The 13,630-nt window shown below is 39.3% G+C and overlaps 1 protein-coding gene across 3 annotated transcripts; it reads left to right on the forward strand.

Annotated features, from left to right (window-relative positions):
* The first annotated feature begins 81 nt into the window (after positions 1-81).
* On the forward strand, positions 82-6,080 carry eif2ak2 (eukaryotic translation initiation factor 2-alpha kinase 2). 3 transcript variants are annotated; one of them, XM_085921672.1, is made up of 20 exons: positions 82-367; positions 464-592; positions 769-883; positions 984-1,126; positions 1,188-1,302; positions 1,441-1,502; positions 1,589-1,732; positions 1,828-1,957; positions 2,137-2,189; positions 2,262-2,325; positions 2,468-2,514; positions 2,595-2,631; positions 2,715-2,749; positions 2,833-2,952; positions 3,042-3,134; positions 3,226-3,430; positions 3,979-4,107; positions 4,230-4,331; positions 4,838-4,900; positions 5,266-6,080. In XM_085921672.1, exons 2-20 carry the CDS (start codon positions 483-485, stop codon positions 5,389-5,391), a joined length of 1,893 nt encoding a protein of 630 aa, XP_085777798.1. In that variant the 5' UTR covers positions 82-367; positions 464-482; the 3' UTR covers positions 5,392-6,080. The 3 variants fall into 3 exon arrangements, with proteins under 3 accessions (XP_085777798.1, XP_085777797.1, XP_085777796.1); XM_085921671.1 differs by having other exon boundaries at positions 280-374; positions 466-592; XM_085921670.1 differs by having other exon boundaries at positions 307-592.
* Positions 6,081-13,630: the final 7,550 nt, after the last annotated feature.

Raw genomic sequence — 13,630 nt, forward strand, 5'->3', positions numbered from 1 at the left:
ATAGTTGAAGCCGCGAAGTAGGAGGGATGACTGTACTGTTCTTTTGTAAAGATGAGGGTTAGTTACCTGCGCGGTTCAAAAAGGTGTGTTATGACTCTCGTGAGACTCACTGCAGTTTACAGCTCCTTGGTGATGTGCATAGCGAGTCTATGAAAAACTAACTTATTATTATCCACATCGCGAATAGAGGCTACAGATTTATCCGGGTCATTAATTTTATTGGAAATTTTTACCGTGTGTGTGAAAGGGGATTCCGTAATTTTGGATTGTACGTGAAGGCAGCAGGCATAGGCAGGAAGTTTTCTTTTCGCGAAAGTGAAATCGAAACCAAAATCACCAGTCTTGGAATCCGCAACCACATCTCAAAAGGAACGGTGAATATATCTAAACTGCTTTTATATACGCAAATTTGCATATTATCCCATAATGTGATTAATTATGGTGCAATGTTCCATTTGATCTTAGATCCAGTTTTCTGATTTATGATGGAAACCGAAAATTACGTCGCGAAATTGAACGAGTACTGTCACAAAACACATTCGAGGATGATTTACGAGGATGTCAGAACCGATGGTCCGGATCACATTAAGACGTGAGAATAATTACAGTCGAGTCAATGGCAAATGTTTTATTATTATTATTATTATTATTATTATTATTATTATTATTATTATTATTATTACAGAAAAATGATCTAGTGGATGGTGGGTACTGAGGATTCTGGTTTTCAGTGGGTTTCGTTTTAAATGTTTGTTGTTTTAATCCTAGATTTTCCATTCGAGTTGTTGTCAATGACGAGGCATATCCAGAGGGAATGGGAAACAATAAAAAGGAGGCCAAAAAGAACGCTGCTAAACATGCTTTACAGATCTTAATGAAGAAGGTGAATCAAGATTGCAAATTTGCACACACAATTTTGTGTATTCATTATCTGGCTTTTGAATAGGAATTAATTCAATGGAAGATATGTTTTGTTTTAACAGGTGCCTACATCACAAGGTTCTATTGGGCCAGTTAGTCAAAAAGAAAACAAATATGTGTCCTGGCTCTATGAATATGGTCCGAAAATAAAGATGGGTGTCAGATTTATGGAGTCCACAAGTCCTGGATCATACAAGTCCTTTCAGTAAGCTTCAATAATGCTGTCAAGTTATGAATAAAGAGTTGATAACATGTTTTGTTTTCAGATGTAAGTTTTTTGTTGGGGAGATTGAGTATCCACCTGGCAGTGGGATAACAAAGAAGGAAGCTAAGGAAGAAGCTGCAAAGCTTGCATATCATGCCATATATGAGCCGTCAGCGGTAAGAAATCGCTCATTGTAAAACGTCTGCGCATGTGCCTGTTGCTCCAGACTGTCTGCCAAGGAAATTGCAGAATCAACACAAAACCACCAAATGTTAAGTACCATCAATCTTTCAAATTACTGTATTTATTTTTAGACTGAAGGTGAAAACCCCTCTGGTTCTTGTAATCAAGACAATGAGGAAATGTCAGCAATCGGGTGAGTACCGTCCATGGCACATTTGTGTTTGAAATCACTGCAGTAGCTTTTCTCATTTGATCAATTTCTATGCCTTTGGCTCCCAGCAACAAGACACCGAGTTCAAAGACTGAAGAAGATGTCGTTGTCGAGAAAAATTATATTGGAATTATAAACGAGTACTGTCAGAAAAGACATCGCACTCATAATTTCATGGAAGTGGAGAGGATTGGTCCAGCTCACAACCATAAGTAAGATCAAGCCTTCATCTAGGCACATAAAATATAAAGCGAGCATCCCAATTTCTTCACTAATAAGTTCAAATGTTGCCTCTCTGTCTGCATAGATTTTCCTTCAAATTAGTTATCAATGGCAAGGACTACCCTGTGGGTACAGGAAAGGCTATCAAGGAAGCCAAGCAAAATGCTGCCCGGTTGGCCCTTTCTGTCCTTGAAGAAGAAGAAGAAGATAATGAGGTATTGGGTTTTTTTTGGCTTCTGCTGTTTTTTAAGATCGCTGCTATAGTGGAATAACGGGGTTTTCTAGGATATTCAGCAGACAAAACAAGTTTGACTGAAGGCATTGTGCTTTTTAACCCATATGTATCTTCAGCAAGCATTTATTAACCTAACTTCAGTAACTTTGTGCCCAATAGGTCGTCCAGTCTCCTGGATGTGCCGGTAGTAAAGAAAGCAGCCCAAACTTGTGGTAAGTCATTGACCGAGTACCACAAGTTTATATGTATGAGTCTCAATAATTTTTGTATTTTCATTTTGAAAGTGAATCCCTTGCAAAAACTTCAAGCATTTTAATAGAGTTTGCTGAGTCTTCTCCCAAAGATCAGGTGAGTTGTTACCAATACAATAAACATTATGCATACCGCATTGAGGAAAATCTGTGATCCTTACAATAATGTTTCCGACCGTTTTCTTTAAAAACGCAATCTAATCTGTTTTATCTGAAGTACTGTGTTGTATGTTGTTTAGATAACTCCACCCAAGAGTCAAAGTCCAGGCTGCAAAGCCAGAAGAAAGTAAGTTACCATCTAAAGTATATATAGCCTGCACCAGACACCTTAATTTAAACAGATTTTTCTTTTTTTTGTCTCCTTAGAATTGCAGCCAATTTTCAAAATGCTAATACACAACAGGTAACAAAAATTCAGATGTAATTGAAATCAAATGTTTAAAACATTTTGTTTCATCTTCATTCCACAATTTTATTCTTCAATAGATAGACGGGCGAAATTCACCGTCAACCACTTCGAGGTGTGTCAATTTGATATGGATAAATGCTACTCTTTTGACAAGGTTACATATAAGTACACTCAAGTTCCTATTCAATTCAACAGGTTTAAAGAAGATTTTGAGTGTGGAAAAGCCATAGGCAAAGGAAGCTTTGGATTTGTTTACAAGGCAAAGCACAAGCTGGATGGAAAGCACTATGCTGTGAAGAAGGTTAGCAGTGAAGAGTAAGTGACGTTTTTGTTGACTAAAAACAGTCAATGGACACTTTGTCCTACTGTTATCTTATGAACAAATCTGTCTTCTCTGTGCTCAGGAATTCTAAACGAGAGATAGACGCTTTATCAAAGCTTCAACATAGCAATATTGTAAGATACTATACGTGTTGGATGGAAGATTCCTATGACCAGTGAGTCTTGTGAAAATATTGTACATTTTTGCTCTCCAGACCATATGAACACACACAAGCGTCGAATTACTTTTTCTTTTGTCTTTTGCAGACCTATCCCGAATTCCTCTCAAAGGTTCCTCTATATTCAGATGGAGCTGTGTGACACCAAAACCCTCCGAGATTGTATTGACGATATGAACTTTGAGAATAAGGAAACTCTGCAAAGAAGGAATCACAGTTTTGAAATTATACAGCAAATAGTCTCAGGAGTCGAATACTTTCATGCCAAAAAATTAATCCACAGAGATTTGAAGGTGAGTTTATTTGTTACAGTTACAGAATGATTGTAAGAAGTAACCTTTGGCCTGCAAAGACAAATTGTGCATCAACTTATGTTAATACTAAAATGACAAATTGTAAACATAATGATATTGCTGGCCATTTTTATTATCATTCATCTTTTTAAAATATTTGAACAGTTTTTACTAGTTATTCATCAATTTGTTGTGTAGCATATACTGTATATAATATAAGGCGTTGACAGTCATAATGGCCCTCCGAAGGAAACTTTGACTGCGATGCGGCCCGCGACAATCATGAGTTTGACGCCCCTGGACTACAAATTTCTTATCAACTTAATTTATTATAATTTTAGCCCATTACACCTTATCCACCCACCCATTTTCAACACGGCTTGTGATGTGCTGGAGCCTATCCCAGCCACTTTAGGCAAAAGCCAGAACCTGGAATGGTTGCCACTCAACCACAGGGAACATATAGAGATGAACAACCTTCATGTTCACGCATGGATTTTGGGTGCCATGTTACTGACATTGTATTATTTGTCTTTCTGAATGCTTAGCCTGCCAACATCCTGTTTGGACTGGATAAAACAGTGAAGATTGGGGATTTTGGCCTCGTTACTGTTGATACTGACAGTGAGGACAAAAGCTTGAACAGGGGAACCGTGAGTTATATGGCGCCTGAGCAGGTAAAAAAAAATCTGTACACATTTAGAACAGCCAGTATTTTTGATGAAAGATATCATCATAATTTTCAGGGTGTTTAACATATGCAAATTGTACTTTATTCTGGATTCTTTATTTCTTACAGAAAGACAAAGCTACTTACGGCAGAAAAGTGGACATATATGCTCTGGGTCTGATTTATTTTGAGCTCCTCTGGTACATGGTAACCCGTACTGAAAGAGAAAAGGTGAGTTGAGCTGCTATTGATCCTAAACTGGAACCTTTTAAGGCAACTGTAAATAGAGGAGACAGCTTTAGACGATGTACAATTAAATAGGGTGAAAGAAAAAGTTAGGAGCTTGTTAACAATCACATCAACATAGATAGCAGTGAACATTTCCATAGCAGCAGTTTTATCTGCACTGTATAGCATATAATGATTTAAAAAATAAATCAGGCTTCCGGTTGTCACAGATATATAATTTGTCCAATTTGGTCCAGCACATCTCTTTTTTTTTTTGCGTGCTTGTTAACATAGTATTGACATAGTATATCCATTAAATTTACTTTTTTTTTTATAGAAAAGATACAGTATATTTGCAGTTGTGTTAATAAACAGCCTCTGCCTTGGTCACAATATGTTGAAATACAGTGTAATAAATCGCACAGGCGCGTCATATAACAGATTTAGCATTGATCGTGTGTGCCTTCATAGATGTATGATTTTCACTCATTCATTCCCCTGTAAACCAGCTTTGGAGTGATGTCAAAAACCAGAACCTCCCTTCAGGGTTTTCATGCAATTTCCCAATAGAGGTACAGCACTTCAACATTTAAATAATATATGATGCATATTTGGGGTTGTATTAGAATAGAATATTAATTGATATTATAATATTAGTAATAAAATGTTAACACTAATATTACAATATAATATTTTATTGTCATACAACAACAGATAAATTGAAGGTACAACAAAAAAGCTGGGGGGCTTTTCATGGTGCTGTTTTCTGGCATAAATAAAAATTAATAGAAATAGTATCAATAGTGTAAATTGAGTAGACAGTTCATACAGTGAGTAGGTTTCCTGAGAGTGCGAAGAAAAAAAAAAAAAGGTTCCTTTGTTTGTTTATTTGTCTATTTATCTATGTACTTCTCTTTTTTTCCATTCACTTTTGCAGCAACAAATTATCAAGTCAATGCTTTGCTTGACGCCCGAAGACCGGCCTGAAGCCAGTCAACTCCAGACCAACCTTCAGGAGTGTGCTAAAGCACTTGAACTTGCTAAAGAGAGAAAGACTTTCTAATTCATCCATTGCTTCTAGAAAAGGGGTTTTCAACTAGTTTTGTTCGAGGGACCACCATTATAACCAAATAGCAACTTGGGGAGCACTGCTTTGGCAGAATATTATTATTTTTTGCACCGAAGGAGGATAGACCTATAAAGGCTTTTTATTTGCATCTGTATGACTATTATGGAAATCTCAGCTACATTTGACATAATTTGGATGGGTAAATGATTCACAAAATTAGCTAGAAAGTAAATCAAGTCTAAATAATAACATAAATACCACGTTGACATGAAAATGCTCTTGGAATTAATGTTTGTAATTTTAAAGGTGACCATCCATCTGAATATTTCTTTTCCATTGTTTTATGGATAACTACAAGACCACCCGCGATAGATGAAAATCCACGATGTAGAGAAGATTTATTGCTACAATATCCACACAAGACTTTTATGAACCTTTATTGTATTCTTAAACACTTTATTGTACTTTTAAATGGGTTTTATTTGTATTTCTAAACACTTCTGTAAACTTTTTAAATTCTGTCGTAATTTAAATTGTGTGTCTGGTAGTGAAACCTTGGTTGTAATCTGGACGGGACAAGATAAGCGAAATTGCTTTCTCCCGTTTCCCTTTTTGACAAGTCATGTCAAACTAATGAATCTGTAATAAGTTTGTTCTTTAGCTTGCTGAAATAAACAAATAAAATCAAATACAAAAAAAAAACTGACTTTCAGAAACATCCTTATTTATTGAAATAAATAAGAAAATAAATGAGTAAATATATTGTTACAATACTTTACAACACAAGACTTTTATGAACCAAGTGTAAACATGTTTCTCTCTGCTCTTGCGTGCTGGCCGGTTGACGCAAACCCGCGGACCAGCGTGAGGACATCCGCACAAGACTTTTATAATTATTTTTTGAAACGCTTTGTTGTATTTTTAAACCCTTTTTAAACATTTTAAAATGTAAACGTGTCACAGCTCCGCTCCTTGCTGAGCTGACTGGCTGACGCACCCCTGCAGCCCAGCGCGAGGGCATCTGCACAAGACTTTTATCATTTTATTTTGAAACACTTGATTGTACTTTTAATCACTTTATTGTATCTTTAAACACTTTTTAAACAGCTTTAAAAAGCTCGCTACGCTCATCTGCTTCGATGTCGTGCAAGGTGGCAAGGGATTACTACTGTACATCATGAGTAAGTAGTATGAGCAACAAGTTGAAAATAGATCATGGGGATTCTGTTCTATTAAAAACACAAATGAGTTGCTAACGTGTGTATTAAATGACTGTTGCAATGTGTGATTGAATTCTTTTGCTATTGATTCTATTATCATGAGAATATTGTAATCATTTTCTTGCTATTTCAGCCAAGAGGGAGATCCCCATTTTTATGAAAAAAAAAAAAAAAAAAAAAAAAAACTCATGAACATTCTAGATTCTAGAATAAATGCAGTAAATACAAGATGGGCAGTTGATTTAATCTAGAAAATGTTTCTAGAAATAAAGAAATAATAAAGAAATTATTCTAGAGTCTAGAAACTGGGCCCGCTCTTCCCTCTTGCCACTGCCCAAATGCAACCAAACGGGGGAGCTGTGGCTCTGTCTTTGGTGCACACTTGAGGCTTTCTTAACTTGTGGGCGTCAGGGGCTCATTCACATTCTGAGAACCAAAACCCAGGGATCTGTGACGTATAATCATCTTTACAGCACATGTTGGATCATTTGCATCCAGTAGGGTAATGAGTTTCAAATGTGAGTCACCTGGTTAAGGAATGTCTCTGATGCTGTCACAGATCAATAAACTGAAGAGTAGATTAGTATGCAAATTAACCAGTGTTTTTAAGTGAGCAGTATTATTCTGTAAATACTTTTAATGAGTCTGTATGTAGTAGGCAGTGATTTATGATTCGTTTGGACTCCATATTATGTCATCTGTTAAATTTTGCTGGTGAAAATGAATCCTCACAAACTGAATTACAAATACATAGTACAAAAAAGTTTATATTCTATTCGCAGTGGTGTACCTAAAAATATTGAACTGCTAATGTTAATTTTGTTACATGTTATTTGACTGTTTACATGACAATGCATCATCTCTCAGACATTAGCACAAAAGTCTAAATTTCAGCAGCATCTTAGGTAAGAAACCTGCTGTTCCTCCAATCTTGCAGGACTGTTGCGCACGTGCGAGCAAGGTTATTGGATGTATTGAGGTCACTTCCTCTGAGAGCAGCATGAGCAGTGAGGCAGTGATCTAAATCTAGTCTGGACCATGTTGCCGGAAGGTAAAATGGACTCACTCAGCAACACACAAATCAAGAGGGTCATGGGAAAGTGGTGTGTGCAGCTTTAAAAGCATGCAAGCAATAGATTGGTTGCTCTGTTACTCTTCATCCACCAGCACACATCAAAATCACAACTGAGACAACTGTGGATGCACATGACTTGTCCGACTGTGCATGCATCTATTCCACAAGTTCTGCTTTTTGGAGCACTTGACCTCTGGTGAACTCAGTGACTAACTGGAGCATGACCACATGTCATGCCTCGCTGTGGGCTGCAATTTCTTTTTACAGCGGACGGTCAACCGCCACAGAAGCACATACTTATACTGTCTTCGCGTATCACGCATCTCGATGTTTAAAGACATGTTGCATTTTTGTTTGTCCATGCCTATATAAAGATAAAAAAATGTTCGTCCTAATATAGTGAGTAATTATTAATGTTTGAATATAATTTACAATGGTACGGAAATGCACTGCTTAACCCTATTTTGCCAATTGTAGGTAGAATAGTCCATCATAAATGTAATAATGAAATAAATAATCATTCGCTGGTGATTGCAATTACGTACTATTTCTATCAAGACTGACATTTTGGTGGACTCTTGGCCTTCATTGAAATAAGATCCAAATTGGAAAAATCCATGTTCTTGAATCAGATTACTAAATTGTAATCTATATACCTTGAAGTACTTTTACTGATGTTGTAATGACCTTCAAAAGCGTGAAAGTGTGTCTGCGTGCAGTCTTCACGGTAGAATTGTCTTCTTTGAGACGGCCGAGGGATCTGTCAGTGCGAACTTGACTTACAAGGCCTGTAATTTACTACAAATGATATTGCATTCTCTCTGCTGACAGCCTGCCAGTGCTGTCCTGTCAAGTGGCAAACCCAGCAAAGTCGTTATTCAACTTCCTGCCCCTTCACATTGCCTCAAACACCCACTCTCTTTGTGCAGTCGCTGTATGGAAGGTCAAGGGTACAACACCAGACTCATCTGGTAAATCTTTAATAAGTGAGCCAGTCTGCTCCATCTGGAGTTCAGTAGTTCAGATGGGAGCAGCAGGGGAGATGACAGTGTGTCGGAAGCATCTAAAAGCTCTTTTTTGCAAAACTAACTAACTAACTAACTAACTAACTAACTAACTAACTAACTAACTAACTAACTAACTAACTAACTAACACACACACACACACACACACATACGCCAATCCCAACTAATCCAAGCACTCTTAACAAGGGTACACATATGAATCATGGATGCTGTCACACTCATAAGATATGTTATTGAATTAAAGATGAAATGCATTGACAGCAATTTATATTTATTTTTGTGGATTCATGTTTTCCTCCTTTTGTCAGTAGAAATGACACAGCCACCTATGGTAGCACCAGGGAATGAGATGAAAGCGGTGGCAAAACCAGGCTGTGAACAAAGCCAGGGACAGATAGAAAAGCTTGGACACCATGCTATGACAGACATCCTTTGGGCCTGTTTTATTCAGCTGCCAAGAGCTCTTTGGGGTTTCTTTTATCTGCGATGCCTTTCCAGCCATGTGCACGCCCACCCCTTCTGGATACTGCTCAAAATCGTTCGCGTTCAACTTGGCTCCACTCGGCCTCCCAGAGTCACTAAAAACAAGCACGCTCGCAGATATCAGGCTGTGTGTCGTGTCTCTGGGCCGTTAAACCTTTCTGGGCATGTGGGATTTATCCTCAACTTTTGGCCAACCAGGTCAAATGTGATTTGAAACATTAAGGTCCGTTTGTTATGGAAGCAAAAACGAAAAAAAAAAAAAAAAGAGCTAACTAAGTAGGGATTGGAGGCAGGAGAGGGTTTTGTCGTCTGATCTTTGGATACCATCATATTTTTCGAATTAAAATTCTTACTGCATAATCTTATGATATAAATCTTATTTTGATTCTCTTTTTGATTATACTTAAGTTTAGTATTGAATATCGTAACTGTATACTAAGAACAATTGATGCAGCTCCTCCTGCATTAAAAATAATATCATTTTTGTGTATTTAATGGCATAAAAAATAGTGAGTCTATATGCTCTTGCATCAAATCAATCTGCCCACTTCATGATGACCACAACCCCTTTTTGAACTCCTGCAATATTGCAGAAAATCAGACAGAATCTGCAGGTTGGCTGTGTTTATCAGTGGACAAAGTGGATGGCACCAATTTAAATGAGTATCACTCCACACATATCAGTATTGCGAATAGTACATATTCAGTCCTGAAACAGCAGGACACAGTACTGCACATTTTCTAGACTGTGCTACGACCTCTCGGGGGCACTGTTGTATCATGTTCCCCAACAACATAAGCCTCTTGGATGACAAGGGCAAGGGCGCCTACTATATCCTTTTGTATTGGTGTCCTCACTGTCAAACAGTGGCAACATATTCTTGTCCAATCTACCTGGACAAAAACCATAGTAGTTTACCTCATGTAGCAAATTTAATCCGAATTCTATGATTAAGTGCAAACACGTATGACCCTAAAAAGAAACGTGATGACTGCCCGGTTATACTGTCATATATCAATTTGAAGACTCCATTAACTGATTATATGCGTTATTGTGAATGGTAGCTGAGTTTGTCATTCTTATAGTGAGATATGAATTAGTAGTAGGAACAACAGGTCTGACCTCTACCGAGGGAAAATAGTTCTCTGATTTGGCATGACTGTAGCACACATAATCAACCGTATATGTCATATTGTTATTGTAAAAGCGGAACAGGAAGCTTTTAAAGCATGCATAATGTGCTGTATAATTCATGTGACCTTGTCCCTTACAAATTTATTGCATCGCTCCCCTTAAACTCTTTGATTGGCCTGCTCCTAACATCTCACCCTTAGTCTTTCCAATATCTCTTTAGACTCATTCACTCATCTGGTGTTTGAATATTGACGCCATCTTTTCACGAGGATATTGGCCTCCTTTCCCCCCCTTGTCCTTCATTACAAATGATCTCTCAGCACTAATGAGTACATGTCTAAAAATACCCTCCTTATCCACAGAGCCGGATGTGTCATGGTGCATATTGGGCTTTTACAAATGTTAATGGGTATGCAGCATCAGAGTGGAGGAGAAGATGGTGGCGTGCATACTCTGACTTCATTTAAACAGAATATTAATATTCAACATGCATCCTCACTCACCCACAGAATTCCACTGCCATAGTTTCAGTTTAGACGCGCCCACCTCCAACCCCTTCAGGCTATCTTTTTAACATACTTCTGGTGTCCCGTGTCGCCATGGCAACACCACATAACCTTCCCAGGGAGGTCGAGGTATGTCAGTGTTGTTGCTCAAAAGATTTCATTCCCCTTGAAAGGCTCAGCTCTCTACTCATTGGTGGTCTCTTTAGTTGCAAGCCTTCTCCGTTTTGAAAAATTTCCAGGCATCAGTGCGGGTGAAAGAAAAGACGGACCGAGACATCTCCGCCCTTGTCTAATTAACTTACAGGATCCCCTCGTTTCTAGCACCAAGCTCCAAGGACCCATTTCATGAAGAGATGTATGGGCATGTCGTTTTTTTTTTTTTTTTTGCTGATGCCAAGCCATACCACAAAGGGCAAATTAAGTTTATCTTTATGTTCCAGCACTTGACACGGCGGCCAAAAGACAGTTTGGAGAGCAGCTGTTAATTTTTCAGCTTTTGTCAAGTTGTTGCCATGAAGACAACCAAAATATATGTTGACTAATTGGTCCAGATTTTTCTGTTGTTGTTAGATAAATTAATGGTATCATCCCAGGACTTATTTAAGGCCAATGTCTGGCTAGCGCTAACTTTTTTTGCGATTCAGTTTCAGATCTATTGGGGGTTGGATCTATTGGATTTATCTGAAGGATTGGGCATTTCGTGCAGAGACAAGGCCTGTAAGGCAAAGCTGAATGTGGACACACTGAATCACACTCAAGTGATGAGTTCAAAGGCTTTCCACAGGCCGGGAGCCATGACACCACTTACGAAACGAGAGATTGCACAGTGACACATGATGACTGTTGGTCCACGTGGTGGACAACAGCCGATTTCATCAGACCAGTGAGTTCATCATGAGCAGATTTGGAGTGGCAACGCAGCAAAATGTTTGCAGAATGAGAGTCAGCAGAAGGCAGAGGAGCCCACACCCTTTCCTTCCTTCGTGAGAAAGCGAGGAGACATCTAGAGCACCCCCCCCCCCCCCCCCCTCCCGTCCCCGTCCCCCGCCCAAGGCTTCGACTCTAATTCACACAAGATGTTCGATGTTCAACAGCCTCCTGTTCTCATTTGTGGTGTAGATCAGGATGAAAAGGTGGCGAGCGGCATGAGTCGACTCCTCTGGAGGGCTTTCATTAGATATTACAATCTGAGCTTCCTCCAAGGCCAGGGTCAAAGATGGCTCCTATTTGCACCTTATTTCATGGCCAGGGAGATAACCAACCCACGCTGAGTCCATCTGGTTCACATGAAGGATTGCCTTTGTACCACACAATGCAGCACTGGTCGGTCCCTTAATTATGAAAGAGAGCCAAATAACAACCAGGAAGGTGGATTTCAGATTGTTTTCCTAGAGAAGCTTGAAAATAAGTGTTACAAGCGGTTGAAAAGATTATTTTATTGCTCTTTGCTTTGGAGGTTTTAGGGTTGTAGAGACCACCATGTGACTATCTCATGAGTGCTATCAGTGTGTCCGTTGTCTTTGTACAGTCTCGCTGAGCATGATAACGCCGAGGTCACCGCCCCCTATGTCCTCATGCTCTACTTTTTGTCCTTCACGGGCGGTAGGTAATCAGATACAGTGTAGCGATTGTGTAGCAAACAACCCGAGGCAATACAGCTGCACAGGAGTCCATTTTCAACCTTAAATGATGATGTCATCGCGCCCATGTGACAGGGCTGAGTTTCACAGTCAGATCAATTATTCACAGGGTTTAATTGGATCAGCTGAATCCAGATTGCACAAGGGATTCATTTCCAGTAACGGCAGCTGAAAATAAACCCTGAGCCAGCATACAAGGCATAAGCGTTTGGATCGATACCCTCGGTCTGCAGCTCTCGGTAAAAACGATACCCAAACGACAGTTAAAGTTACTTAAGGGAATCATCTGTATGCAAAAGTATGCGTCTTGTTTTTAGAATACATCCCGGCTGCTGCACGCCGTAATGGAGGAAGACGAGGGTGTGGGGGTTGATGAGCTCAGTGTGCAGGGTGAAGGCCAATCTGTGAAGACGCTGGCTGCATCCATTAATCACACAGTCGAGTACAGTGTCGTTCACAGCCTCTTAGTCATCACGTAGTCCCCTGGCTTCGACTCCACTCCCGCCTTCAACTCGTCAGGGGCCTCACGGGCATAGGTGGTCTTTGTGCAAAACTAACCGGAACAGTACTCCTCTTATTGGTGCTGGTTTTCAGTCCAGACTATAGCATAGAGAGCCTTCCATTCATGTGGTGGAGGCCTATATCTCTCTCTGGACATGTCGAAAGAAACCCATTCATCTTTTAAGCTAGGGAGTCTCACATGGCAAGGTCTCCCCCCCCCCTCCTCCCCCTCCCAAGTAAACACAGTCATCTCTGATTTCACATGGAGCCCACTTATTTATCTTGTCCTTTTCCCGTGAATGTCCACCATCAGTTATCCCTATCCTTGCTTACGTAGTCTTTGCTGCATTTGATGGTTGAAAAATGATCAGTTAGGTAATCCTATGTCTTGTTAATCAGTCTAAGCACATTACTTGCTGAAAAGATTTATAGGAACCCAGGTAGACAAATTGAAGGAGCCTTAGGGCATGAATACACCTCATTCATTCCTTCCGTGAACTCACAGAGTCCCGAGTGTCTTTTGGCAAGTTGTCAGACATGCTTGGGTGTAAAATAGCAACAAAAGTGACCCGAGCTGTGACCCTACAGGCATGTTGTAGCTTTGGAAAACATGACTGTGCTTGATTCACACTACACAAATAGTCACA

This window comes from Syngnathus leptorhynchus, chromosome 10 (genome assembly GCF_054491065.1).
Source record: "Syngnathus leptorhynchus isolate UIUO chromosome 10, UIUO_Slep, whole genome shotgun sequence".
In the NCBI taxonomy this organism is placed as follows: Eukaryota; Metazoa; Chordata; class Actinopteri; order Syngnathiformes; family Syngnathidae; genus Syngnathus; species Syngnathus leptorhynchus.